The sequence below is a fragment of the Orcinus orca genome, chromosome 6, assembly GCF_937001465.1.
Source record: "Orcinus orca chromosome 6, mOrcOrc1.1, whole genome shotgun sequence".
NCBI lineage: Eukaryota > Metazoa > Chordata > Mammalia > Artiodactyla > Delphinidae > Orcinus > Orcinus orca.
The window spans coordinates 83,755,012-83,782,514 of NC_064564.1; the positions used below are offsets into that span (position 1 = coordinate 83,755,012).

The 27,503-nt window shown below is 45.5% G+C and overlaps 1 protein-coding gene across 11 annotated transcripts in view; it reads left to right on the forward strand.

The window, feature by feature from the left end:
• The window catches only part of UNC13B (unc-13 homolog B), a 225,468-nt gene extending 200,387 nt beyond the window's left edge, over window positions 1–25,081 (forward strand). For 5 of the 11 annotated variants that reach the window (XM_033431064.2, XM_033431063.2, XM_012533622.3 and 2 more), the window contains 21 exons: window positions 2,224–2,374; window positions 3,810–3,878; window positions 5,318–5,407; window positions 5,750–5,878; window positions 11,304–11,431; window positions 12,074–12,159; window positions 16,406–16,532; window positions 16,666–16,762; window positions 16,992–17,135; window positions 17,458–17,535; window positions 18,005–18,082; window positions 18,324–18,412; window positions 18,652–18,804; window positions 18,930–19,053; window positions 19,164–19,220; window positions 19,403–19,483; window positions 20,404–20,551; window positions 22,035–22,091; window positions 22,907–22,999; window positions 23,180–23,339; window positions 23,503–25,081. In XM_033431064.2, the coding sequence (XP_033286955.1) occupies window positions 2,224–2,374; window positions 3,810–3,878; window positions 5,318–5,407; window positions 5,750–5,878; window positions 11,304–11,431; window positions 12,074–12,159; window positions 16,406–16,532; window positions 16,666–16,762; window positions 16,992–17,135; window positions 17,458–17,535; window positions 18,005–18,082; window positions 18,324–18,412; window positions 18,652–18,804; window positions 18,930–19,053; window positions 19,164–19,220; window positions 19,403–19,483; window positions 20,404–20,551; window positions 22,035–22,091; window positions 22,907–22,999; window positions 23,180–23,339; window positions 23,503–23,788 (2,425 nt within the window). In that variant the 3' untranslated portion in view covers window positions 23,789–25,081. The other 6 variants (XM_049711634.1, XM_033431065.2, XM_004271399.3 and 3 more) reach the window with 3 other exon arrangements.
• The last annotated feature ends 2,422 nt before the right edge of the window (window positions 25,082–27,503 follow it).

A 27,503-nucleotide genomic window follows, 5' to 3' on the forward strand; every position in this document is an offset into this window, starting at 1 on the left:
CAACAGTGAGAGGCCCACGTACCGCAAAAAAAAAAAAAAAAAAAAAGGAGTGTGTTTGTCAGTAACTCAGGGGGAAGGTATTAGTCTGTCTACCCCGGAGTTCACAGGTAGGAAGAGAAAAGGGCATGGGAGGGTATACAAGGACAGACTTGCCCAAACATCACAGGCCTGAGCAGACAGGGTATGTGTGCTCAGGTATATGTGTGTGACAGACAAGCTTTCATAAACTGGCCTGGGAGTCGGAAAAAGCACTGAACTGTAGGGAAAGCAGCTGTGTCTGCAGTTGACCAAGACTCCTATAAAAGAAATTCCCACCTACTATGAGAAGAGGTGTAGTCTGTGTATTGGAAAGGCTGCCATTAGAAGCAGCACTAGGAAGCTGCACAGGAAGCAGCACTAGGTAAGCAGAGGGTAGCTAGTGCCCTGGCTGTGCTTCATTTATTCTACAAACTTCTACTTAGTTCCTTCTATGTGTCACACGTTGTGCCACATGCTGAGAACACAAAGATGAATAAGGTGGGGTCTCTGTGCTTGGGGAACTCAGTCTAGCAGGAGAGACAGACCAGTAAACAAACAATTACAATATAATATAATAAGTGCTATAGTAGAAGTAATCACAGTGTATTATGAGAGCATCTAAATTTTAGGGGAGGGCTTTGAAGAAAGCTGTTGAAGAGTTGACACTTGAAATACAGAAAAGGAGGAAGGGTATTTCTGGTAGGGCATGTGCAGGGATGCTAAGATGCAACAGAGCATAGACTATTCAAAGAATTACAAGAAGTTTAGTTTAGATGGAAGAAACATGTCGAGGATTGAGGTTGGAGAATGGGCCCTCTGCCATTCTTACTCTGTTCACTCTCCCTGGATGAGCTCATTCAAGCCTATGACCTAGTCACTACTTCTGAGCTTAGGACTCCCAGATCTCTTTCTCCAGACCAGACCTTTTCCTGAGTTTCAGATCCATTTTCATTTGCTTCCTGGCTATTCTCATAGGCACTGCAAACTCAACATGACCAAAATCCAAGTCAACATTATCTCCACCAAATCTGTTCTTCCTATATTCCCTATTTTAGTAAATGGAACAATTTATTACACAGTTATCCAAACAGAAATTTAGGAGTCAGCCTAAACATTTCTTTCATACTACCACCATTCAATCAGTCTCTAAAACCTCTAGATTCTACTCCTAAATATGTTTTTAATCTATCAGTATTGCTATAGCTCAGTAATAATAATAATAATAATAACAGCAACAAGAACAACTCCTATGTACCATTTCCTTATGTGCCAGGCACTGGTCTAAGTAATTTATGAATGTTAACTCATTTAATCCCCATATCATTATTATTCCCATTTTATAGATAAAAAGACTGAAGCATGAAGAAGTTGAAGTAATTTATCCAAGGTCACTGAGCGCTGGAGCTGAGACTCAAACCCAAAGTCTGGCTCTAGGGTCTGTGCCCTTAACCATTTCTCTGTTCCATTTAGTGCTTCATTGCTTCTTTTCTGAGTGATTGCAGTAACTCTTCAATTGGTCTTTCTCTCTTAGTCTTATCTCTCTCCAAGTTTTCGTTTCTAATTTTTACCTTCAAAGTGACCTTTCTGAAAGACTAATCTGATCACAGTATGCCTTTGTTTAAAAACTTACTATAGCATCTAGGATAAACTCCTTTATTATCTGTTCTCTGTCTGCTTCTCCTCTTGCGTTTCGTAGTATTCCTCTATCAAACACCTGAACAGTAGCCATGAGTGAGGTTTCCCAAATGAATGACTCTCCATAAGTATATTTGTTTTTGCAATACAGTTTCCCTTTGCCTGCACGCTTCTGCATTTGATTGATTCTTACTAATCCTTTAAGACTTGTTTCAACCATCTCTTCTTTGGGAAGCCTTTTTCTAATCCCTTCTAGCCCCCAGCCATTCTAATTTAGGTGATCTTCCTGTGTGTGTCCACAGAATTTTTGCATAGCATGCCTTGGGTTATTGACTTACTTTCTAACACCTGCTTTCTCTGCCAGAATGTCACCTCTTTGGATTCTGGCCCTTAGTGCCAGGCCTGGCACATAGTACGCGTTCATTGATGTATATTTGAGTGAGTAAATTATGAAAATCCTTGTATGCCAAGGTGATCGGAAGCTTCATACACATGAGTGAGATCTTTTGATTACTTGACCTTTGCTGCAAACCCTGAAGAGCGTTTGAGGCTGAAGGTGCTGTTTTTCAGGCACTTTGCATGTTTGTCATCCAAGTACATGTGTCCTGGTGTGCCAGCAGTGATGAGCACCTTACTGGCCAACATCAATGCCTACTATGCCCACACAACCGCCTCCACCAATGTCTCTGCGTCTGATCGTTTTGCAGCCTCCAACTTTGGGGTGAGTGTGACGTAAAAACATGTAACCTGATTGTTATCAGTTAACAAAGTTTGATTTTTTAGTCAGTACTGCAGAGCTGATATGCCTGAAATTCAGATAGTTGCCACCTGGATAATGAACTTATTTCCTTATGGGTAGTTAGACTATACTAGTAGACTCTCCTCAGATGTGGATAAGTGAGAAAAGGTGAAATAGCACCACTGTGGTTTGTGGACTGTGGCACTACCTGTGCTCAGGGAGAACCTCTCTGGGCCAACAGCTTGGTTGACTCACCGTGTTCCTCAGTCCTGCAGGTTCACAAAGCAACCTTCTTAATATTATTCAGTCTCTCTGTGACGGATTCATACCACTTAAGTTCATATGAGACCGATGTCTAAGCAAGAATACCAGTTGCATACCTGAGCCTGTCCCTTTTCTAGTGTCTGGACAGTTTTCCTGATCCAGGGTATGCCCTTTCCTGTTGTTAAGGTACTTGTGAAGTTGAATCATTGTTCATAACGTCACCTGACATAAGTTCAGTGTAAACTGGATGATATATATCAGATTCACCACAAATATTACCTCTTTAGGGATAAAATTACTGATACTCCCAAATCTGCTGGATCTCTGAGCCCTTTTTCTTGGTACTGACCACTTTTTTGATGTTGTTGATAGTCTTTCTGTAGATGAATTAGTATCATTGATTAAGCCAGTCAAATATCTGTTCCATTCTGTCTCTCCACATTATGTATTGACTTAACTAATATCTAATGCTATATATAATATTATCAATATGTGAGTTCTAGGAGTGCTGCACAAACAGCTTACAGGAACATGATTCCACGTTTAATTATACCTTTTCTATAAAAATAAGCTATTAAATAGTATTTGTTATTTATTTTAACATTTCAAAAGTATAAACTAAGGGAAATGATATGGAATGTGGTTTAAAGAGAAATCCCCTTGTGTCTCCCTGATCACCTTCCAGATGCATCACTATTTCCCTCTCCCGTCGTCACTGCTAGGCTGTGTCTGTTTAACTGTTAAGAGCTATTCCAAGATAAGTTAGGACACCACAGACACAGGAACAAGTTGGAGAATGTGTTTAGAGTTTCCTTTAATCTGACTAAGATGAGTTAGAGTCCCAAAGGGATGGAGATGCACTGGTCATCTCTTCTTGATTTGTATAGAAAGCTGTTTCCCCTCACAGAGACTTGCTTTCCTCTTGCCAGTGTGAGAAGGTTCCCCAGTTTAAGTGCTAAGAGATGGAACAGGAAAGACCTATCCCATTTCTCTTTTGCATGGTTTGTTGTTCTCCTCATGGGCAAATATGGGACAGGGTATGTCCCCAGCTCAGTGTCTCCCTCTCACCCAGAGATGGTTCTCTTTTTGCTACAGTCCAGAGAGCTTGGAAATAGATTATTTCTGTTCCTCATTATTTGTTTATCACCCTCAGAAAGAGAGATTTGTAAAACTACTGGACCAACTGCACAACTCACTGAGGATTGACCTCTCTACATACAGGGTGAGTGAAGACATGGCTGTGGGGTGGGACAAAGGGTAGTATCAAGATCAGTCTAGAGAGACTGTGGACCAATCATGACTATAAAGATGGAAGGCAAAGAAAATTGGTCTTTGTCATCACATCCACATATATGGCCAACGTCACTGACACCTGTGGTTCTTCAAACTCCAAGGACCATGCAGTGTGTAAATAGTAGCAGGTGTGGCTGCTTTTTATAGATAGTTGGCTTTCTAACCCCACTCATGTCACTCTACCGAACTCTCTGATGACATATTCATCAACGAGTTTCCTAAGGATAATCTCTTCCAGAAAGGCCCCTTTAAAAATTAGATAATTATATTTCCTTATTGCATCTTTCCATATTCTCCTCATTTTCCAGGAGAGGTGTGAGAATCTGGCTAAGGGGAGGGAGAGTATCTTGGCTTGGGCAAGTAATTTGTAGCAGATGTCATGTCCATTTCTAGAATGAAGGGAGGAAATAGATGTAGTAGGAGGGTGGGTACCTAGGACAGGACGGGGAAATGGGCAGTTTTTCCATTCTTTCTAAGTTAGGCCTTCTTAGAATGACTTCATTACTTGCTTTAAAGTGTTGTGAATTTCCAGAACAGGCAATATATCCACATTAAAAAGTAAGTATAAAAACAATCTCAGAGTCAAAAAGAAATGAGATTTTAATTATCTGCACTTTCAGTGCCCTCCATTTGCACGAATAATGGAGAGTTGACTGTATATCTTGTATTTGGCATATAAGTAGCCATTTGAAGGTTTAAAAAAACAACCCTTAAAATGGAGAGTGGCACAGCATCATCCCTAAGCTTTCTTTGGCAGCTTCCTCCTAAAACTCCTGCCAAGGAGAATGAAGTGAGGCATGGTGGAAAGATCCTAAGGAACTCACTCCAAAAGCAGTTCTGCTCAGAGCTTTGCCATCTGCTGGCTCCAGAATGGTGGAGTAACTGGGATCCACTCTACAGAAAGTACATGTCTTGGATCCCAGTCTGGTCTGTAGCATGGCTCCACTTATATTCCAGGATATACAGTTAGATTGTAACTTTTGAAGAACTCACTGTTTGGGTGTAAGAATCTTCACCCAAGAAAAATGTGTGTGTGTGTGTGTGTGTGTGTGTGTGTGTGTGTGTGTGTGTGTGTGTGTGTGTATGTTCATTTGTGCAAATGCTCACACATTGCATGGGAAGTAGAAGTAGGGTTGGGGGTAGGATGTGTTGCTTTCTGGGCTGGGGATTATTAACCCCTGCTTTTGGCAAGGGCCTGTGTCTGTGGAAAAGAGAGGGAGACCTGTGGTCTTACAGCTTTTTTGTTCCTCTCAACTAGGGAAGATCCCAGTGGGTAGCACTTAGGGAAGCTTCTGATTTCATTGCTTTTAGCAGGGAAGGCTTTCATATTCTTCTGTTCCTTTCTTACATTTGCTTGATTGGCAATAGAATAATTTCCCTGCTGGGAGCCCTGAGCGACTTCAGGACTTAAAGTCCACAGTGGATTTGCTGACCAGCATTACTTTCTTCAGAATGAAGGTAAGAGATGAACTGGGCTGGGCAGTGCTAGGCTGGGGACCTGGCCACAGGGACATGGAAAATAAGAATCACTGGGCATAGTCAAAGGCTATAGGATTTATCACCTTTAAGCCCACATTTCCATGTATCTGTTCCTGAGTTACTTTTAAGAAGACCGTGGGTCAAGGAGGTTGGGCTAGGCAGTTCTCCCCATCAGCTGTCCTGACAATTTCATCCCAGGGCAAGGTCCAGGGACCTACAGAGGGATGAAGGAATCTGGAATAATTTGGGGGCAGTTCTAGGAGGAGAGACCACTCAGGTGAGCAGGACCCTGGACCCATATTGTTTTTTATTAATTGGCAGGTGCAAGAACTGCAGAGCCCTCCAAGAGCCAGCCAGGTGGTAAAGGATTGTGTGAAAGCCTGTTTGAATTCAACATATGAGTATATCTTCAACAACTGCCATGACTTGTACAGCCGCCAGTACCAGCTGGTAAGAGGTTCGGGAACAGGTGGGGCCAACTGTCAGTCATTCTTGGAGCCTCAGCTTCCCTTTGCTGTGGTCATGGTGGAAGGGAGCTCAGGATAAAGTCCTTGACATTCTAGAGAGTGAGTGAATTGTGGAGTGGGGACCATCTAGACCATGTGAGACATTTGTGGATGGACAGGAATCACTGGACAAGATGTGACATAACTGAGTTGAACAGAAGTGGCAACAATAAGTTTTACTTTGGTATTGAAGAAAAGTGACCTACATTTGAGCACAGTTCAGGGGGTGAGTAGATGAATTCTTAGTCCTTCCCAGAGTCTTTGGTTTCCCCCAAGGTTAATTTTATTCTGACTCATGTGAACCCCTCTATGTTCCAGGCTCCCTTCCCCGGAGATCTAAGCTACTGGCTTGTGGATGTTTAACTTTTCCCTCTGACCACTTTTCTCTGCACTGCATGGTCTTCTGAGACATACTCATTAGCTGACTATCAAGGCTAACCCTGTCCTTCTGGGAGGCTGAGCTACTTCATCTGGTTTAGGCTGGCATCTTAACTCAGTACCTGGTGACTTTGTATGTTTTTCTAAATCCTTCCAGTGGTATCCTTTTTTGTCTTATTTCAAAGCCAGGACTTCCTTCTGGGTCTAATTACTCAGTTACAGTTGATATTTTAGGAATGTCTTGCTGAGCACACATTTGTAGAGTAGATTCCCTTCAGTCCAACAAATATGTGTTGAATGTTTGTTCTAGGCCAGCTCTGAGGAAGCATAGTGCTCCTTCAGTTAGTTCACAGTCACATAAGCATATGTATAACTCCAACCAAAGTCTGTTAGAAGGGACTTGAAAGAGAGATAAATTTGAAGGAGGAAGAAGTCACTCTTGATGAGATATTGGGAAAAGCTACATAAAACAAGGGTATTTGAGATAGACCTTGAAAGGCAGTAGGATTTGGATAGCAAATGATGGGAGGACAACCTAAATCTCTGGGACATTTACCATTTGGTGAAGACATCCAATTTGTAATTCTTCCCAGGAGCACCTTAGTAAAGACTAAAATCTTGTTCACACTCCCCCTTTGCATTGTCAAATTTGCTTTTTGTTCAGGTACTATCTTTACAACTTCCTCCTTTATTTGTTTTTGGCTGCATTGGGTCTTCGTTGTGGTGTGCGGGCTTCTCATTGTGATGGCTTCTCTTGTTGTGGAGCATGGGCTCTAGGCACACGGGCTTCAGTAGTTGTGGCTCACGGGCTCAGTAGTTGTGGCTCAGGCTCAGTAGTTGTGGCTCACGGGCTCTAGAGCACAGGCTCAGTAGTTGTGGCACACGGGCTTTGTTGCTCCGTGACATGTGGGATCTTACCAGACCAGGGCTCGAACCTGTGTCCTCTGCATTGGCAGGCGGCTTCTTAACCACTGCGTTACCAGGCAAGTCCCACAACTTTCTCCTTTTTAGGTCTGTAAAACCTCCCACTGGTTCTGAAGTCCATGGGAGGTTTTCCTGGGGTCTTTGTTTAGCTTGCCACACTTGAGGCTCTGTCATCCATCTGTGGATTCTCTCTGGTAGGGGAAAGACACTGTTCTCAGCTTTTATCTTTCAAGTATGCAGCGGTCTGTCTGAATATTTGGTCTCTATTCCCTAGCATGAGATGAACCTAGACTTTGAAAGAGACCTTACAAACCATTCAGGGACTTTCTTTAGCCTTTGTATTTTGCTAATTGTTTTTTACTTTCTCTCACTCTCATTTTCTCATTATTCATTATTTGTACTGAAGTAAACCCTTGGTATCTTTTATTTCCCTCTACTGACCTTCAGTCATTGGCTCATTCATCTATCCATTCTTTTAACAGGTCGAGCACTAGGGATGTAAAGATGATTAAGACACATTTCTGCTTTGGGGGAGCTCATTGTTTGGTGAAGGTGGGGGCAAATTACTACATTTATTGGTTTTTGTTATTTTATTTTTACTATATTTTATTGTAGTTGTAGTTGTTTGTTACATCTATATGAGAGGTTCACAGAGGGTGCTCTGGGAGCCCAGAGAGAGGCATCTAACCAGACCAGGGATGTCAGGGAATACTTCTCAGAAAAGGTAGAGCTCAACATAAATTTTGAGCAATGAGTATGAATTAGCTAAAGAAAGGGGCTGGGGAGGAGGGGGATACCATATAGAGCAAACGGAATGTTTGGAGACACAGAATTGTAAATGAGTTTATTAATTCGAAGGAGTATAAGCAATTTAATTATGCCAGTTACAGTGTCAGGCTTTAGAGTTCGGCTGTCTGGGGTCAAATCTTGGTTCTGCTGTTTATAGCTACATGACCTTGGTCAAGTCATGGAACCTCACTGTCCTTCAGTCTCCTCATCTGTAAAATGAAGGTGATAATAATTTCTACCCAATGGAGTTGTTATGAGGATTAAATAAGATAATTAATGCAGAGTTCTTAGCAGAGTCCCTGGCATATAGTAAGCACCAAATATTTGGTGGTAGTGGTGTGGTGATGGCTGCAACAGAAGGGAGTGGTTAGGTATGAGGTTGAGAGAGAGGCTGTATTCGGAAGGACCTTTATTTCAAGCTATGGAGCTGGACCTTTTTTGAAGGGTGGACGAGTAACACTATGAGATTCCTTCCAGAAAGATCACTGACAACTGAGTGGTAGAAGGATTGGATTGACGATCAAAGACCAGTTAGGAGATCTTGAATGATAAGAGCCTGAGCCAAGTAAAAGGAAAAGATGTATTTCAGTGATATTAAGGAGGCAGAATCAACCAAATGTGGATTCTGTCCTGGTTTCTAGTAATTTCCTGGTAATGCAGGTTTATTAAGGACTGTGGAGATTTGTGATGATATATGGCATCCTACATAAAAGCCCTATTCCTGTGCTCCTGGGCAATTCCAATTTTGCTCTTATCTCAGTGGGAAATAATGTCCATTCCAGTCTTTCAGTGGTGACCTTTACTTGTCCTATCTGGGATCTGCCATCCACCATTGTATTCCTTTGTTTCTTCCCAGCCAAGGCCTTTTCTTTCTTTTTTCCCAGCTTTATTGAGATATAATTGTCATATAATATTGTGTAAGTTTAAGGCATACAATGTGTTGATTTGATACACGTGTATATTGTGAAACATCTACCACAATAAGGTTAGTTAACACATCCTTCAGTCACATAAATACCATTTTGTTTCTGTTATGGTAAGAACATTAAAGCTTTATTCTCATAGCATCTTTCAAGTATACAGTACAGTATATATTGTATCTATAGTCATCGTGCTGTACCTGTGATTCCTGGAACTTAATTCGTCTTGTAATTGAAAGTTTGTACCCTTTGACCAACATCTCCCCATTTCCTCCACCCCCTCAGCCTCTGGCAACAACCTTCTCCTCTCTGTTTCTATGAGTCTGATGTTTTCAGATTCCACATATAAGTGAGATCATATAGTATATGTCTTTCGCTGTCTGACTTATTTCACTTAGCATAATGCCCTTCAGGTTCATCTGTGTTGTCACAAATGGCGGGATTTCCTTCTTTTTTATGACTGAATGATATTTCACTGTATCTATGTGCCACATTTTCTTTACCCGTTCCTCTATCAACGAACACTTAGGTCATTTACATGTCTCAGCTATTGTGAATAATGCAGCAATGAACATGGGAGTACAGGCATCTCTTCAGGATAGTGGTTTCATTTCCTTTGGATATATACCTAGACGTGGGATTGCTCGATCATATGGTAGTGATATTTTTAAGTTTTTGAGGAACCTCCATAGTGTTCTTGGTAGTAGCTATACCAACTTATATTCTCACCAACAGTGCACCAGGGATCCCTTTTCTCTACATCCTCGCCAGCATTTATCTCTTCTTTTTTTAAAAAATAAATAAATTTATTTATTTATTTATCTTTGGCTGTGTTGGGTCTTCGTTGCTGCATGCGGGCTTTCTCTAGTTGCAGCAAGTGGGGGCTGCTCTTCGTTGTGGTGCATGGGCTTCTCATTGCAGTGGCTTCTCTTGTTGTGGAGCATGGGCTCTAGGCGCGCAGGCTTCAGTAGTTGTGTCATGAGGGATCAGTAGTTGTGGCTCACGAGCTCTAGAGTGCAGGCTCAGTAGTTGTGGCACACGGGCTTAGTTGCTTCATGGCACGTGGGATCTTCCTGGACCAGGGCTCAAATCCATGTCCCCTGCATTGGCAGGAGGATTCTTAACCACTGGGCCACCAGAGAAGTCCCTCTCTTCTCTTTTTGATAATAGCTATTCTAACAGGTATGTTATCTCATTGGGGTATTGATTTGCATTTCCCTGATGATTGGTGATGTTAAACATCTCTCCATATACTTGTTGGGCATTTGTATATTTCCTTTGGATAAATGTCTAAGTCCTCTGCCCAGTTTTTAATCAGATTTTTTTTTGCTATTGAGTTGTATGAGTTCCTTATATATTAATATTTTGGAAATTAACCCCTTTTCAGATACATGGTTTACAAATATTTTCCACCATTCTGTAGGTAGTCTTTTTATTTTGTTGATTGTTTCTTTTGCTGTGTAGAAACCTTTTAGTTTGATGTAGTCCCACTTACTGATTTTTGCTTTTGTTGTCATATCCAAAAAATCATTGCCAAGACCAATATCAATGAGCTTTTTCCCTATGTTTTTTTCTAGGAGTTTTATGGTTTCAGGTCTTACATTTAAGTCCTTAATCCATTTTGAGTTAATTTTTATGGGTGGTTTGAGATAGGGGTCCAATTTCATTCTTTTCCCTGTGAATATCCAGTTTTCCTATTACCATTTATTGAAGAGACTATCCTTTCCCCATTGAGTATTCTTGGCTCTCCATGGTCTTTTCTTTTCCAGCTAAGCAAATAACTTTCTAGATGCAATTCTTCCCCCTAATAACATTCAGGGAAGTTAAGGGAAGTTTTGCTTCACTGAAGGCTGGGCCAACCTGCATGCTAGGTCTGTTACGTAGCTCCTGCAGAACTTGAAGGAGCTTTTCAGAGTTGAGATGTACATGTGTGTGGTGGGGCAGGGGGTGATATTAGAGGAGGGCCATCACTAGAAGAGAAGGACTTCCAGTGGGGGTCACATGGAACTAGACCTACTTAGACTGGAAGGGCTGCGTACTTCAGCCAAGAAGTCACTATATCCATAGGTACTGGGAGAAGGAGGAAGGGGTACAGGCATCTTTATGCCTGACTGAACTTGTCAGAACAGTGCCCTGGAGCTGGGGAGAGAAGTTCTCAAGGACAGACTCTTCATGTCCAAGGACCTCCCAGTGGTCACCCCTCTGCTAGAACAGGTGTGGTCTTGTGGAAGACACTCTGTAGGAGAGGAAGGGTCCCTGATTCTCAAGGAAGGGGCATGGAGTGGGGAAGAGAGAGAGGAAGACTCTCCATGTTCTACTCTGACTCTCACTGTCTATCACCATCTCCTTGGGAACAAGAATCAGGAGCTACCTCCAGAGGAACAAGGGCCCAGCATTAGGAACCTGGATTTCTGGCCCAAACTCATCACGCTTGTTGTGTCAATCATAGAGGAAGATAAGAATTCCTACACACTCGTTTTGAACCAGTAAGTATCACCTCACTTGGCCCTATCTGTTTAGTGGTTTGTTTGTCCATCTGTCTAACAGCCTCTTTCTTTCCTATCTCTATGTGTTTGCAGTGCCACCTCTTCCTCCTGTTCGTCCATCTGTCCCTCTGTCCCTTGTATCTGTCTGGGTAACTGTTTCTGGAGACAGGTGTGGAAACATAATGGGGGGCCCTGCCCAGACTGAGCCAGCCTCCCTTGAGTGAGAGACCTCTGGGAATGGCTGCCATAGGAGTCCCAGGGGATCCAGAGAGCATGTGTGTATGTGTCTGTCTGCTATGAATAAAGTGGGCCTTCTTATACCCGCCTCCTTGCCCTTTCTCCTCCTGCTTATTTAGCCTGGGCCTGTCTTCCAACCTCAACACTTCTCCTCTTGGCCACAATTCCCTGCCTTCTAGGCATCATCTCCCCTAGGGCCACCTTGCCTGAGGGGATCCTCTGCCCCTACTTGTCCAACCCCTGGCCCCTGGGTCCCTTTTCTGCAGTTTGAGCCTAGTAGCCCTGTTTCCTAGGCTTCTCCTCTCTTCGATCTGACCTCCAAGAATTAGGCATGTTAGCCTTGGAAGCAATCAAATCAAATGGCTCTTGCCATGTTCTCTGACTGTGGCTTCTTCCATCATCCAGGTTTCCTCAGGAGTTGAATGTGGGAAAAGTCAGCGCAGAAGTGATGTGGCAACTCTTTGCCCAAGACATGAAATATGCACTGGAGGGTAAGGGTGTGCCCAAGGCAGTGGGCTGCAGACCCCTAGTCCAAGCACCTTGTTTGCTGTCCCTTTCTTCTCCCAGACAACTACAAGTTCTGGGTGAATCATACAGTGAGAAACTAGAGTGATTTTAGGCATGGTGGGTGATAGGCCTCAGGAGGCGCTGGGTAGGCAAAGCTTCAGCCAAAGGAATAATGGAAATTGCTGTGTGGATGTAGGTTCCTCCTTCCAGCTTTAGAGCAAGTGCCTATTTAAAACTCTCCCAGCCCAGAGATCAACCCTTCCCATGCTGGGTGTTCTCAAGTGGCCCGCTCATTAGAGAATGGTCTTATGAAACTTATCTTTACAGTTTTACAGAATCTCAGAACCTTAAATACATAGATAGGTAAGGATTATTTTCTCATGCTGTAGACTGCCTGGCCTGACTTTCCTTGAAAGTTGTTCTGGATTGGTGTGACAAAGCCAGAAAGATACTTCTTCCCTCACTTCTCCTATAGAACAGGGTCACAGACCAATTATTACTCATCTTGTTCATTCAGCTTATTCTTTTATTCATTTCCCACTTTGGTCCACAAAGATATCACTCCCTACCTGTATCAGACCTTCCCATTTATACCCATCTGTGCTCACTTATTTAGCTGCATTTCCTGTCTGTTTATATATGTTAAAACATGTATATGTTTGTATATAAATAAACATATATATGTTTAAAACAAACACAAAAGGTTTGAACTGCTTCGAGAGAAAGAACTAATGTTGACCTGGTTTCAAATCTCAGTTTAACCACCTACTCAACAGTGTGTTCTTAGACTGAGCTACTTAACTTTTGTGAGCTCCCATTTTCTCATCTATAAAATGGGCGTGATGATAGCATCTATTTCATTGAGCTAATGAAGTAACTGAGGTGTATGTGACATACTTAGCATACTGCCTGGCATTTATTAAAGGCTGATGAGCAGAGATGCAATGTTAACAAAGTAGTATTTTTATAAGATTTTACCTCAATGGAAAACGGGGGCAGATGGAACAGGGAGAGACTGGAAGCAGAGTGCAGATAGTGTAATCATTTAGGGCTGAGCGGATGGGGCTGGGATTAGAGCAGAGGAATTAGAGGAAGAATGCGATTTGATAGACATTGGAAGGAAGTTGTAACAGGGCTTAGTGATTGTCAGAATGGTGGAGGGCAAGAGAAAGGGAGACCTGTTTAATAAAAGGATAGTGTTGACTCCAACTGTGAAAACGTTATCACTCACCCAGTATTTTTAAAGTCAACTTTATTGAGGTGTAATATACATACAATAAAATAAAAACACTTTAAGAGTACAATCTGATGAGTTTTGACAAATAAGTACACCTGTGTAACTACTCTCCCAATTAACATATAAACAGAAAGTTTCTTCATGCCCCTTTGCAGTAAATCCCCACCCCATTCACCAGGCGTATTGAGTATTTTCTTTGGGCCACGCACTGTGCTAGTTGAGATGAATGAGGCATAGCCCCAGCCCTTGAGAAGCTCCCAGATCAGTCAAGACAACAGACCTATAAACTGGCAGTTACAATTCAAAGTTTTTAAGTGCTACTAAAGGAATAAGCATAGGGTGCTGAGAGGAGACCCATGTAACCTGGACCTGGGAGGACTACCTGGGAAGGCTTTCTGGAGGAGGTGATGTACAAACTGACACCTGAAGGATGATAAAACTTAGCTGGTGGGGAGGGAGAGCATTAGTGACAGGGAAGGGAGAGACAGGCATTTTAGGCAGAGGATACAGTATGTTCAGAGACCTGGGGTCTAGACAGAGCTGGCATGCTTGGGGAACTGTAAGCAGTAGTTCAGTGTGACTAGCACTTTAGAGTGTAGGGGAAGAGAGGAGAGGTGAAGATAGAGAAGTAGGACAGAGCTAGATCATACAGGAGGTTTTAAGCCATGTTTAGGATTTTGGACTCTACCCTGAGGCAGTTGAGAGGCATTGAACAACAATCCCATGTTAGGAAAGGGATTAACATAACTAGATTTTTAATATAGAAAGGCCACTCACTCTGGCTACAGTATGGAGAATAGGTTGGAGGAGGAAAGACCAGTTTGGAGACTATTGTGGTAATGCATGTTAGCGAAGGTGGTAATGAGACCTAGACAGGTAAAAGTGTAACTAGAAAGAAATAGATAAATTCCGGAGGAGTTTTGGAGATGAAATCAACAGCGATTAGTGAGTTAGTTGGATGTGAATAAAGAGGAAGAAGGAAGACTGGAGGATGATGCTCGGCATTGAACAAGAGGGTGAGATTAGTGTGTATACTCCAGCTTCAGCTGGAGATGTTAAAATGGCAAAAGGTGGTGACTGGAGTTAAACCCAGGCAAAGTGAAATGTTCCATCAAATCCTCGTATAGACATTACCAGAACCAGGGAGAGATCAGCAAGCTGGAAAGTTGAAATCATGAGGTTGAAAGAACCCTCCAAGGATGAAAGATGAATGGAGGGAGGATTGTGGCAGTCACGGGCAGGAGAAGGTTTAGATACCCTTCTGCCCCTTTTGACAGGTTAACCAAGCCCTGATCACCACACCCCACCGTCAGCAACCTCAAGCGACTACTGGAGCATGACTCCATGGGAGTCTTGCTATTGTTAGAACAGTTTAAAGTGTGCCCAGTGTTTTTGTACCACAGAAGTTAATTAGAAATTGGGGTTTTGGACCAGAGTACAGATGATGGCTTGACAGAGAAAGTGAGAATTCTCTGTAAATACAGTAACTTGAAGGTCCCTAGAAGAAAGCAGTTAGGGAGCTCTGGAGTGATGGGGCAGCATTGCTTCACTTCTAGTGGGTTGTTGAACAGGAAGGAGGAAGGGCCCTCCTGCTGGTACCTTTTCACGTTTCCAGGTTCTTGGCCTGGTTTAAGGACAGCAGGGTGGGAGAGAAGGGGCAAGCCCTGGGAGAGTCTCTCTGATGTCCCTGATTTTTTCACTTTCTTTATTGCTCATTGGTGTCTCTGCTCTGTCACAAGCATCCACTGTCATTCGTATACGAAAAGTCCTCTTTCTGGGTGGTAAGAACTTTTGGTTGTTGTCCCTTCACCTCTAGTTTTACTGCTGTTTCCTCTTCTCTTGCTCACTGCTTCATAGAAGAGACTGCAAATGCAACTTTGGGTTGATATGGTGCTGCCTACAATGCCAGGAGATGAAATTCCTGGAACAAGGGAGCCTTTTGAGGCTGAATCCCGGGCTCCCGTTTCCTCCTTGAGTGTCTGCTGTACTAATTCACAAGGGCCGGCTGCCCCAGACTGGCTCTTCTGCCTTGACATGGAGGAGCGTCACCCATGGCAACTCTGAGTTGAGCAGTAGAGTTCCCAAGGACAATGATCTTCCCTTCTCTGTTGCTCAGTACTCTCCCCAGTTTGCTTGCTTTCACCATTGTTATATGTAAGCACACAGTTGGCTTTTATTGTTCAAACTAATGCTTCATCTCTAAAGGGGGTAAATGAAGAAAGCCTGTGGGTTTGGCCAGTGCCAGACTCTCTGGGCAAGCTGTGGGTGATCTTCATCCTAGACTTCCCAGAAGGCTCTGCAGATTCAGCTATATAACCTTTCAAGTCCATAAGCATCCCATTTTCTGTAGCAGGATGGCCCTTTCATCTGGCTGTGTTTCCAAACTGACTTGTTTGCATACTTCTCTGAGAGTTCACTTTTCAGTGTCCCAGCTCTGCTCTGGGACCCTTCAGTTTACTTCAAGATTCTGTTACACCATGGCTGCTCAACTGCTCGTTCTGTCAGCTCAGGCCCATTTTGGTTTTCCCTGTGTCTGTGTGGTTGTCAGTGACCCATTTATGTCATATACGACTGCTCATCTCATTTAAATCCATCTGAGGAAATGGCTCAGGTACCAGGATTAGAAAAGCCCTGGAAAACCGTCATGTCTCTCCAGTCCTGGGCAGTTTCCCCACGAATCAGCCTTAGCACCCACATCCTTTTCTCCTCTTCTTCACCAGAGGCCAGTACCTCACTTGCACTTCCAAAAGCCAGCACAGGAAGACTGTGGGCCTTATCTGGGTGTCTGGCTTAGTCTCTAAAAAAAGATTTGGGCCAGGCTTTTAGCAGAGTACCCACTGTTAGAAGGAGGTGGCTGTGAGGAGGTGCTTGGGAGTCACCCTTGTTCTCAGACATTTGATAGAGCCACCTGACTAGATCTGCCGCCTTGGGAAAGCTCAGGAACCATGGCCTCTACTGCCAGGACCTGACCCAGCCTTCCTCCCTACCACTAGAGCATGAGAAAGACCGGCTGTGTAAGAGTGCTGACTACATGAACCTGCACTTCAAGGTGAAGTGGCTCCACAATGAATACATGCGGGATCTGCCTGCCCTCCAGGGGCAGGTGCCTGAGTACCCAGCGTGAGTCATCATGTGGGGGCTGCAGAGGGAAGAGGGGCGCTTAGGGGTTGGACAAGGCCAGTATCCTTACAGTCAGGTACATGGTATATGCCAACCACTAGCTCCAACCCCCAATTTTCCTGCCTGGCTGCAGGTGGTTTGAGCAGTTTGTCCTACAGTGGCTGGATGAGAATGAGGATGTGTCCCTGGAATTTCTGCGTGGGGCCTTGGAACGAGATAAGAAGGATGGGGTAAGTCGGGGGCTTGGGCTTCACAGGGGTCAGGCCAGGTCTCCCAGCAATTAGCTATCAGCAGAAGTTCCTGGGCTCAACCAGGATGGCTGTCCCTGCCTTGTGGAGTCCGTAAGGAGGGCTGTCGAGGGCCGCTGAGCCACCCCTGCTGGGCAGAGAGCCCTTTAGAACCTTACAGACTTGGGAAAAGGTAGCAGCTGAAGATGACCCTGTGTGTGGCCTTCCTTAGTTCCAGCAGACATCAGAGCACGCACTCTTTTCCTGCTCTGTGGTGGACGTCTTCACACAGCTCAATCAGAGCTTTGAGATCATCCGGAAGTTGGAATGCCCAGACCCCAACATCCTTGCCCACTACATGAGGAGATTTGCTAAGGTGACCATGACCTTCCCTACCCCTCCCCTCTTACCTCCATCACATCACAGCCTAGCCACAGGCCTGAGCTCAACCCCTCTTTGTGATGGCCTTTGGGTTAAGCCTGGCGTTACCCCCATTCTCCTTTACTTGAGTCCGGGGCAGACAGGTGGGTTTGTTTCAGTGCTGTTCCGGGGTTGAGAGGGAGATTTGTGCCTTACTTTGACATTCCCCTTTGCATACCTGTTGTTACTGTTCTGGGATGAGAAGTACAACCTCAGGTAAGATCCCTGTGGGTAGAGCTAAGGGTTCCCTCTCCTTTCCTTTTCTCCTCTTTTCTCAGACCATCGGGAAGGTGCTGATGGAATATGCAGACATCTTATCAAAGAACTTCCCAGCTTATTGCACAAAGGAGAAAATGGTGAGGGTTAGGCGTTTTGCTTTTGAAGCTCTCCTCAGAGCTAAGGGTGGGGTGATTCTCCTGACGTGTGATTCCCAGCAGGGCCGTGCTTGAGGTTATGCCACAAAATAATAAGAACCTGATGAGGAGTTCCTTTGTGCCTCCGTTTGGTAGTTTATTCTCTACTGAGCTAGGCCTTTGCTTAGTCTTTCTTTCTTTCTTTTTAATACAGTCAGAGAGTTGTAAAGGGTAATCCCATGAACACCTGGGGCCCCCACCCAGCTTAAAAGCAGAAACATTTGCTTCTAGTCTTCATTCAAGGAGAGCTGTCTGCATTGGTTCCAGATCTCAGTGCTTAGGGAGAGACACATGTAATATGTGTTGTAAATTCCCTGTGGCTTTTGGAGTAATGTGAGAGAGGGAGGGACTCTAGCCTGATGAGTTCTGTGCTGAATGGAGCCAAACTCAACACCTCCCTCTGTCCCCAAAGCCTTGCATCCTGATGAACAACATGCAGCAACTGAGGGTCCAGCTGGAGAAAATGTTTGAGGCCATGGGAGGCAAGGAGGTAAGTCTTAAGGTTTGGGGTTGCTGTACTTTCCCTTTGTTCCTGAGCTCCCTGGCCACAGAACTCCACCCTCTCCTGACTGGGTATAGACCAGGAGTTTAGCTTGGGGTCTGGAGTGGTTTGAGCTGAGAGATTTGAGTAGGCATTGGGGTAGAGGCCCTAGGAGGGAGGAGTGGGGGCACAGGAAGGGAGGAAAGCATAAGAGAACCAGCTTAGCGAAGCCTGCCTCCTGTGGATACAGTTGGACCCTGAAGCTGCAGACAGTCTGAAGGAGCTGCAGGTGAAACTGAATACGGTTCTGGATGAGCTCAGCATGGTGTTTGGAAACAGGTCGGTGGCCCCAGAACACACAGCCCTCAGAGCCAGGTGTGGTGCCTGGCCAGTCCCAGATCCCCTGCCCCACACTCATCCACCCAGCTGCACATATGCGGATCTTCCCCCTCTTCCTGCTGGCTGTCCCTGTTGGAGCTACACCATGAGTATGCTGGAGTGGGACCAAATAGCTGGTGCTGCTTTAGGGACAGTGTGCATTTGGGGCAGGGAGGGCTGCACTGTGGGCACATGTGTAGTTTCCAGGTGCGGATTGATGAGTGTGTTCAACAAATGGCCGACATCCTGGGCCAGGTGCGGGGCCCAGGGAATGCATCCCCCAGCGCCCGGGCCTCAGTGACTCAAGATGCAGATAGTGTGCTCCGGCCCCTCATGGACTTCCTGGATGGCAAGTGAGTACAGCACTGAGGACTGTCCTTTAGGGACGAACAGGGCAGAAGCAGTCACAGAGGAGCCTCTCAGGGAGGGGGAGCTCTCAAGCACTTACCCCATCCTTACCTGTTGCCTGGTCCTGCAGCCTCACACTTTTTGCCACTGTGTGTGAGAAGACGGTCCTGAAGCGGGTACTGAAGGAGCTCTGGCGGGTGGTAATGAATACAATGGAGAGGATGATCGTTCTGCCCCCACTTACTGACCAGACGGTAAGGACACCTCCCTTCCACTTCGTCCTGCTGTGTCTCCCTAAACCTGCTCCATGCTTCCGGACTGAGTTTGGAGTTCTCTGCTTTTGACTGATTCGCTCTCTGCCCAGGGCACCCAGTTGATCTTCACTGCTGCCAAGGAGCTGAGCCACCTTTCCAAACTCAAGGTACTCTGGATGTGTGGGGTCCTTCTGAGGCTGGGGGTTGCCTGGAAGGAAGGAAATTTGAGCTTTGAAGACTGAAGCAGAGGGGAAGGAGAGGAACATGTAGCTGTGGCTGACAGGTGGGGGAAAGACTTTGATGACAGCCATAAGCTGTCCTGATGCTGTTGCTTTCTCTGGGGTTCTAGGACCACATGGCACGAGAGGAAACCCGGAGTCTCACTCCAAAGCAGTGTGCTGTCCTTGACCTCGCCCTGGACACCATCAAGGTGGAGACCTCCCCCTCCTCTAGAGAATCTTACTACCACTTGGTCCTGGCATTCCATTCTGCCAGATTAGGTGTCCCTCGGGCTCTTGCCACCCCACATCCAGAAGAGAGTGATTTTTGTGTCCATATCTTTCTCTGCTATTCCATATTCCTGCTGGGGACCAACCAAAAAGGTACCTCCTGTGTGGTCTCGGGTGAATCGCCACAGACCTAGAACATTATTCTTGGGTTCTGCGGACAGTTTAGTTCACTTTGTACCTCATTGTCATTCATGAATATTTTCCACTGGGAATTAATCTTCCAGATCCTAATACCCGACATCTGGCTGACCTCTTCACTTATGTTTAAAATCATTTGGGTTTTCGAAGGATTTTTTTTCCTATTACACATTCATTTATTCCACCAGGCAACATGTGTTCTGGGCACTATACACTATGAAGGATGCAGAGAGAATCAGATATAGTTCCTAGCATCAAGATACTTATAACCTGGTAAAGTGATAAATAAGGCAGGTACGTGTGGGCTGTGATTTAGGGCACTTCGGAGAGGTATGCCATAGGTATAAAGTGCTCTAAGCGTTCCCAGGGGTAAAGCAACACTTCTGACTGCTCTCTTCCTGAAATGCTTCTGTCACATATCTTTGTCCAGATAGAGTCATCCTTCAAGAATCACGTCCAGAAACGTGGCCATCCCTTACCACTCCTGCCAGATATTCAAATAATACTCTTCACCTGAGAGACTATGACTCTGGCTCTGTGTGGTATTCCTGATATTGCTGTTTATTGAATGGCTCACCATCCTCTTCCAGCATCTTCGCTGAGCCTCTGCTCAAATGTCATTTCTCTGAGTAACACTGTTGGAGAGCTGCCTCTCTGTAAGGGGATGAGGCAGTAGCAGTTAGCAGTTATTCTTGTCTTTCAGCAATACTTTCATGCAGGAGGCAATGGGCTGAAGAAAACCTTCCTGGAGAAGAGCCCAGATCTGCAGTCCCTACGCTATGCCCTGTCTCTGTACACACAGACCACAGACACGCTCATCAAGACCTTTGTGCGCTCACAGATTGCCCAGGGTAAGGCCTAAGGGCTTTGGGTCCCCACCTCCCCTCCCTGATACATCTCTGTCCCTAGGGAGTCAGTATCCTGTAGCCCTCAGGGAGGATCCAAGTACTTCTCCAGAAAGCCCTTCAAACCCAGACACCAGGATTTCTTGCTGGATCCCAGTACTTACCCCCAACCCACACTCAAACCAGACAGGAGAGTCACAGAGACCTGGGAAATGTGCCTGAGCTTTCTTTTCCCAGACATCATCTGGCCAGTGCATGTGTGTTGAGCTCAAGGAGTATACCTGTTTGGTAGGAAAAATCTGTGAGGAAGCCTTGAGAATGAGTGGTTGAGACACTCATGAAGATTCATAGTTTTGGGAGCCTAAGTTGGAAGCTGTCCAGGGGAGAGAAAGCAAAAGACTTTCCAGATTCTCCAGTGTGGGTGAGGAGAAGACTAAGAGAGGCAAACCACGGGAGCAGTTGAAGGGAGGGTGCGGATCATGGGGCTCTGCAGAGCTGAGACTCCGGCCTCATGGGTGATGCTAGTGCACAGGGAACCCAGGCAGCTGATTTTCTCCCAGTGACTTCCAGTTCTCAGAACCCCTCCTTGCCTCCAGGCAGGCCCATTCATAACAAAACACATCTGCCTAGACATGGCTCAGACTGAAATTCTGACCCTCACCCTGGGAAGGTCCTCCTGGAAAGGACTTTCAAGGCGCAGTTCTTGTTGCTCCTTCCAGGGAAGCCTGGAGGAGTGAACCTGGTGGAGGCGGGAGTGGGAAGGCTTAGGCCTTACTGAGCTGTGGATCTGGAGCACAGAGCTGACGCAGAGGGGAAGAGGGATCTAAGCAGTTAGAATAGAGTTGATGAAAGGTGAAAAATACAAGGGACCTGCAGTACTGCTCCGTTTTCCACGTATGTTCGTATTTCAAGTCCAGAGTGAGAAGGCAGAGCAAAAGAAGTTATGAGCCTTGCTCAAGGAGACGGGGATCTTTCACAGAGCTGAGTACATGTAAAGGCCTGTAACATCAGGGAGGATAGGAGTTAATCCAAAAGGCCTTTTGGAAACATTGAGCTTTAAGCTAGATATAAAGATGAGGAGACGCTCGAATGGGCACACATGAAGTAACAGCAGGCAGGGGTGGTGACTGCAGGGAGGATGCAACTGTGAGTGTACGTTTTCTACCCACTGCTTTATCATTTAAGGGCCTAGGAAATTAGAGCCTACAACTTTCTCTTTTGTGCCCTGTGGGTCTCAGAAACCTTCTCTCTGTATGTTCTACTGCTTCTGTCCATGATTTGGTTGATCTTCAAACTGTTAAGTATAATTTGGAGCATTCGAGCATTGACCCCAGTTCTTTGACCTCTCTCTCCACCCTACCCCATCTCCGTGCTCCCTCAGAATATGTGTAGAGCTGCTCTGAATGGCTGTTAACTCCTTAGACCTCTAACTGATTCTTCTTTCTCTGTCCTACTGCTGCTACCTCTTGACTTGCCTGTCCTCACTCAGTGCATGATGGGAAAGGTATTAGGTTTACTGCTAATGAGGACATTCAGCCGGAAAAGGGTACGTTATATACCATGCAGATGTGAATCTAATATGGCCTAACACTGTCACCTGTGAACTAGAATGAGCTGCTTATGTTGGGGCTGGGGGAACCAGGTATCAGAGTTCAGAGGCTCTATCCCAAGTTTCAGAGATGGGCAGTGTATTCATAGAGTCTGAGACAGGGTTAACAACAGCTGTCCTCAGAATTCCCCCACCCCTCCGTCTAAGGACAAAGAAGTTTTATCTGGGGTGTAGGGTACTGGTGTTTTCCCAAAATAGAGTGAGCCTTCTGCAGAGGGGAGGCTGAAAATTGGCCAGAGGGACTGGGGAGCTGTTTGCAGAGAGGTCCAGGTTTGAGTAGGAAAAACTCATTCTGTGCGGGGCAGCCTCCCAAGAAGGGGCCTCCACAGGTGGGAAGGTGCTGCTTTTGGCTAGATGGGACCCGCATTGTTCTGCTGAGACACCATGGGGTGGACATAATTCTCAGACAAAAATACAGGGTGGCAGCACTGTCCTTTCCCAGCAACTTTCAATGAAAAATTCTGCAGGCTGGGAGAGGTTTGGGGAATCTGAGAGATTCCAGGTACAGTTCTGGAAGAGGTTTCACCTAAGATGTTGTCACCCTGATTTGTATTTTAATACATAGTCTCATTCTTTATCCCCGTTCTTTTCCTTCTCCCATTACTTACTTCCCCATAGCTTCTGTGGGTGATTACTTCTTGCTTTAGGATGTAGGATAGTAGCCTCCCAACTCCACGGTTTTACCCGGAATAATTAGGCCTAAAGTCTTAAAGTTCTCCAATGGGGGAATCATCTGTCCGTCTGTCCCTCAGGGTCCGGTGTGGATGATCCTGTGGGAGAAGTCTCTATTCAGGTGGACTTGTTTACACATCCTGGAACTGGGGAGCACAAGGTCACAGTGAAAGGTGAGTGGCATGGGCTTACAGACCCCAGACCTTTTCTTGCCCAGTGGCCTCATCAGTCAAAGGCAGGGACTGCTTATCCCAGCCTTTCAGCTTAGCCCTCCTCCAAGGGGAATGCCACCCGGGGCTCAAGAACTGGGAATGCTTGATGGGATCTCTCACAGGTTTCCCATGTTTGTGCAGTGGTGGCTGCCAATGACCTCAAGTGGCAGACAGCCGGTATGTTCCGGCCCTTTGTGGAAGTAACCATGGTTGGCCCTCACCAAAGTGATAAGAAGAGGAAGTTCACAACCAAGTCAAAAAGCAACAACTGGGCCCCCAAGTACAATGAGACATTTCACTTGTAAGTTATGGGATGGGGCCTGAAGGACTCTGGGACGGGGTTGATCTGGGGGGTAAGAATTGAGAGGGGAGAGAAGGGATGGGCTGGATGGCAGCTGGGGTGAATTCATTTGAGGACGCCCTCAGCTCTGGTCTCCCACCTTCCATCTACCCTGTGCTCACAGCCTCCTGGGAAATGAAGAGGGGCCAGAAGCCTATGAGTTGCAAATATGTGTGAAGGATTACTGCTTTGCCCGGGAGGATCGTGTTCTGGGGCTGGCTGTGATGCCTCTGAGGGACGTGGCAGCCAAGGGCAGCTGTGCCTGTTGGTGCCCCTTGGGCCGGAAGATCCACATGGATGAGACAGGCATGACCATTCTCCGGATTCTGTCTCAGAGGAGCAATGACGAAGTGGCCCGAGAGTTTGTGAAGCTCAAATCGGAGTCTCGTTCCGTGGAGGAGGGGAGCTGAGCACGTAGGCTCCTGTGCCAACCAGGTGGCACCAGTTCCACAAGTCAGGGCTAGTGGGAGTTACTGTGTATCTTAGGGTCCTCGTAGTCAAGAGGTTGACTCATTCCGTTAAGGACGTTGAAGGAAAAGTTTGGGGTGATGCGAGTATGGCTTTGCACAGAAAGGGTCATGAGTCCCTGACCAGCAGGTCTGTGATGCTGGGAGCTGGGCTGTGGGGGTTACCAGGCAGGGAGATTTTTCACAGAGGGGTAGACGTTTCTGAGAGTGTCAGCCATTCTTGGCAGAGGTTCTTCCACTCCCACAACCCTTCTCTACCACTCTCCATACCACACCTTATCCAGTTAAATCCGTACATACCAATCATTAGAAGAACAAGTTTAGAGGGCCTGGAGCTTGTGCCTAATTAGGTAAGTAATCATCTGAGTCTACAGGTATTGCTGAGCCCTGTGGTCTGGATTGGAGTATGGCCAGGGCAGGAGCACACAGAATAGAATTCAGCCTGTCCCTTGAGCAGAATCTGCTGGTGTAGAGTAGCTCAAGTGAGTACAAGGCATTGAAACTGAACCAGAAACCTTTCAGAAATGAGCTCTGCTAATCCCTTGCCCAGATTATCTGTCATGAGTAGAACCAGGTTCCCATGGTGCTTCAGAGCCCTGAGCAGAATTTCTTTGGAACCCAAGCACCAGGGGCCACCTGCCCATGAGTCCCCCTACCTCACTCCTTTAGGAAGAGGAGTGATGCTTCAGGACATGAGAAGCTCTTAAGTGTATGCACCTGAGAGCTAGTTGAAGGATCCAGGAGAGAGGACTGTATTTTCTTCGTGAAAAAGCCCTGAACAAAGCCAAAAGTTGTGGAAATCAATCTAGAAAGAGTCCTTTTCACCTATGGCCACTGCCTTCTGACGGTCCTCCCCCTTGCAGAAAGAATCCAGCCTTTGTCCTCACTCCCCTTCATCTAGGTCAGCTGCAGTTCCCCTCATAGACCTTCAACCCTACAGAAGGAACTTGGACTGTGATCCGTCTGTACCAGCTGGATGAAGGGGGGGCCTCAACACTCCCTGGGAGGTCAGAGACAAACTTTTTCCAGAGGGTCATGTGGACTTCCCAGGCCCCTTGCTCAGAGAAGGGCCTTCGATAACCTCAGTAGCAGCCTCTTGGACTTCCTGAGGACTCTGCATTGTCCATTGGCTATTACATGAAATAAGAAACTAGGAATCTTTGCTGTTTTAAATTATTGTATGTGCCATTGTTACAAGAGATTATTGGCTAGTCTGTAATAAATTATCTTATAGCAGCCTTTGGGGTCTGATAATTCTGTTAAAGTGTGGAAAGCTGTAGAAATGACTTCCTTATATAATGATAGGTTTTAGACAAGTGGTCCCTTCCTGCTCTCCACCCGCCACCGCCCGCCTCCAAGTGGTGGAGCCTCAAACCGCTGGGGGAGAGGGGGCAGATTGCTGAGAAAGGGGACGTGGTTGGGGGCGGGCTTGGGGAGGAGGGGCGTGGCCGGAGGCGGGGCTCTACTCTGCCCGGATCGTGTGGCTCCGGGGCACCTGTGCGCAAAGGTGCGTTAGGATGGCGGTCGCTGGAGTCGGTGGCTGCGGAGCGATGGTGAGCAAGAGACGCCCGAAGGTGGCGCCCGAGGAGAGAGTATCGCCTTTTCCCTCCCAACACTGAAGAGAGACTGTACCCCCATACTATCTCGCATTCCTAGCACTCTGTGTACTTCCCAACAGCTGTCCGTCTTCATACTTTCTTGTAAACTGTTCTCCCAGTACTCCCCATCCCCATACTCGAGTATACGGATTTCCTAGATGCTCCAGAGAGGACTTACCTGCCCAGATACCTAGCAAAGGGGATCTTTATCCCCCAAATACCTCCCAGAGGGCATCCATTTATCTGGTTACTTCATAAAGCAGATACCCCCAAAACCTCCAGCTAAGGTACATTCCTATTAACTCAGGGAGTTTTGTCCACTTTTCCAGCACTATCCAGATTGTCTGAGAGGGAAGCCATGAATCCTATACCATATTTGACTTGAAAGTGGCACATTTGCTCTCATTCCTCTGTCATATGGAGCAAGAAACCTACTTCATAAGGAAAAGTCAAACTCTGGCTGACTAGCTTACAAAAGGTTTGCAGATTTGAATCAGTAGCTAACTTTTTAAAACCAGATTTTATGTTTTAAAAATGAGTATTTCTAGCTTTTGAGGAAATAATCAGAAGAACTATTAACTCTTAGCTGACATTCCCACAAAGTGACAGGTGGTTGGAGCTGAGAAGCAACTAGCAAATTAGTTTTCTGTAGTTCATTATAGACTCCATTACTCCTTATTTTGTCATTCTGGGCTTTACATTATTTCCCTGGTATGCGGTGGACACTTGAGTTTGAGATCCCTGATATAAGACTTTTGGTAATTTTCTGTGCCAATACTTTGAGCTCTTAATGGAAACTGAAATCCATAGAGGTTGGATATATGTTATATATGTTTAGGTTATCTTTGGTTTCTGTGATGCCCTGATTAGGATCAGAGATCATACTAGTAGCTAAAACCCAGGGTGAAATCTGTATTAAAGTGTTTTTTATAAGAGAATTCAATCAAAATATCTGCAGTTAGCTTCCTGGTGCATTTGATCTTGAAGAAATTGTGTGCCAACTCCTCTCTGGTGGGATCAGGCCAAGAACAAGGCGTTGTTTCTCTTTGAACAGCTGGTTTTAAAAGGGCCTGGCTCTGGTCTGTACCAGAAGTGATGTCTCAAAAGTGCCGTCTCCTTCACTCCAGAACGCATAGATCATAACCCTCCTCTCTGTGGGAAATAGCAGGCCTTGTAGTATCGAGAGTTGGGGGTATTCTGCAGGCTGTATCTAATCAGAAGTAGAATAGAAGTACCTTTAATAGTGGATTTTTAAAAAAGCAAAATCATTTCTATCGGCATAAGTATATAACTCACCTAATCATTGTGAATGTTTGGACTAGCTCCGTGAATGAACCTCGCGTATCTGGAAGCAGAATGGCTAAGCTGAAGAAGCAACATGGAGTAGTGAAGATGGTATTGAAGTGGGAGTCAGAAAACATGAACAGTAGTCTCAGCTCTGCTACATACTTCTCAGGGGACCTTGACTTTTAACTTTTCAGAGGCTGTTGCTTGCATCTGTTAAATGGACTATGAATTCCTGCCATGTTTACTTCAGAGGGGTCAAATGGGCTTATTTAAATGTGAAAACACTTTGAAAACTATACTGTACATGTATAAGGGATTATTGTCATTATTACAAATGATCCTCTGAGCTCTGATAACTTCCAAGGAACTTGTCTTGCTGCGTCCTGGGTTCAAAATCAATCAATATTTGCTGAACACATAATATGTGCCAGGTACTCATCTAGGCATGGAGCCTAGCACTGAACAAAACAAAAACCCTTGTATGAATTTAAGAGTGGGTTATCAGCATGTTGAGTGCCTACTAAGTACCCAGCACAGCATCACAGCATGGTGAAGTAATAGGGAGAACCTAGATGATGCCCTTAAGTCTGCCACTGTACAGCTGTGAGAGAGTCTTTCCGTATGTGAGCCTGAACCTTCCCATCTGTAAAATAAGGTGGTTAGACAAGGTAAACTCTAAGGTTCTTTCAAGCTAAAATATGTTTGTTTGGAGATTATAATTGCTAAAGTTCCCTGCCCCTAATGAGCTTATTGCCCTGCCAGGAAGGTCAGAC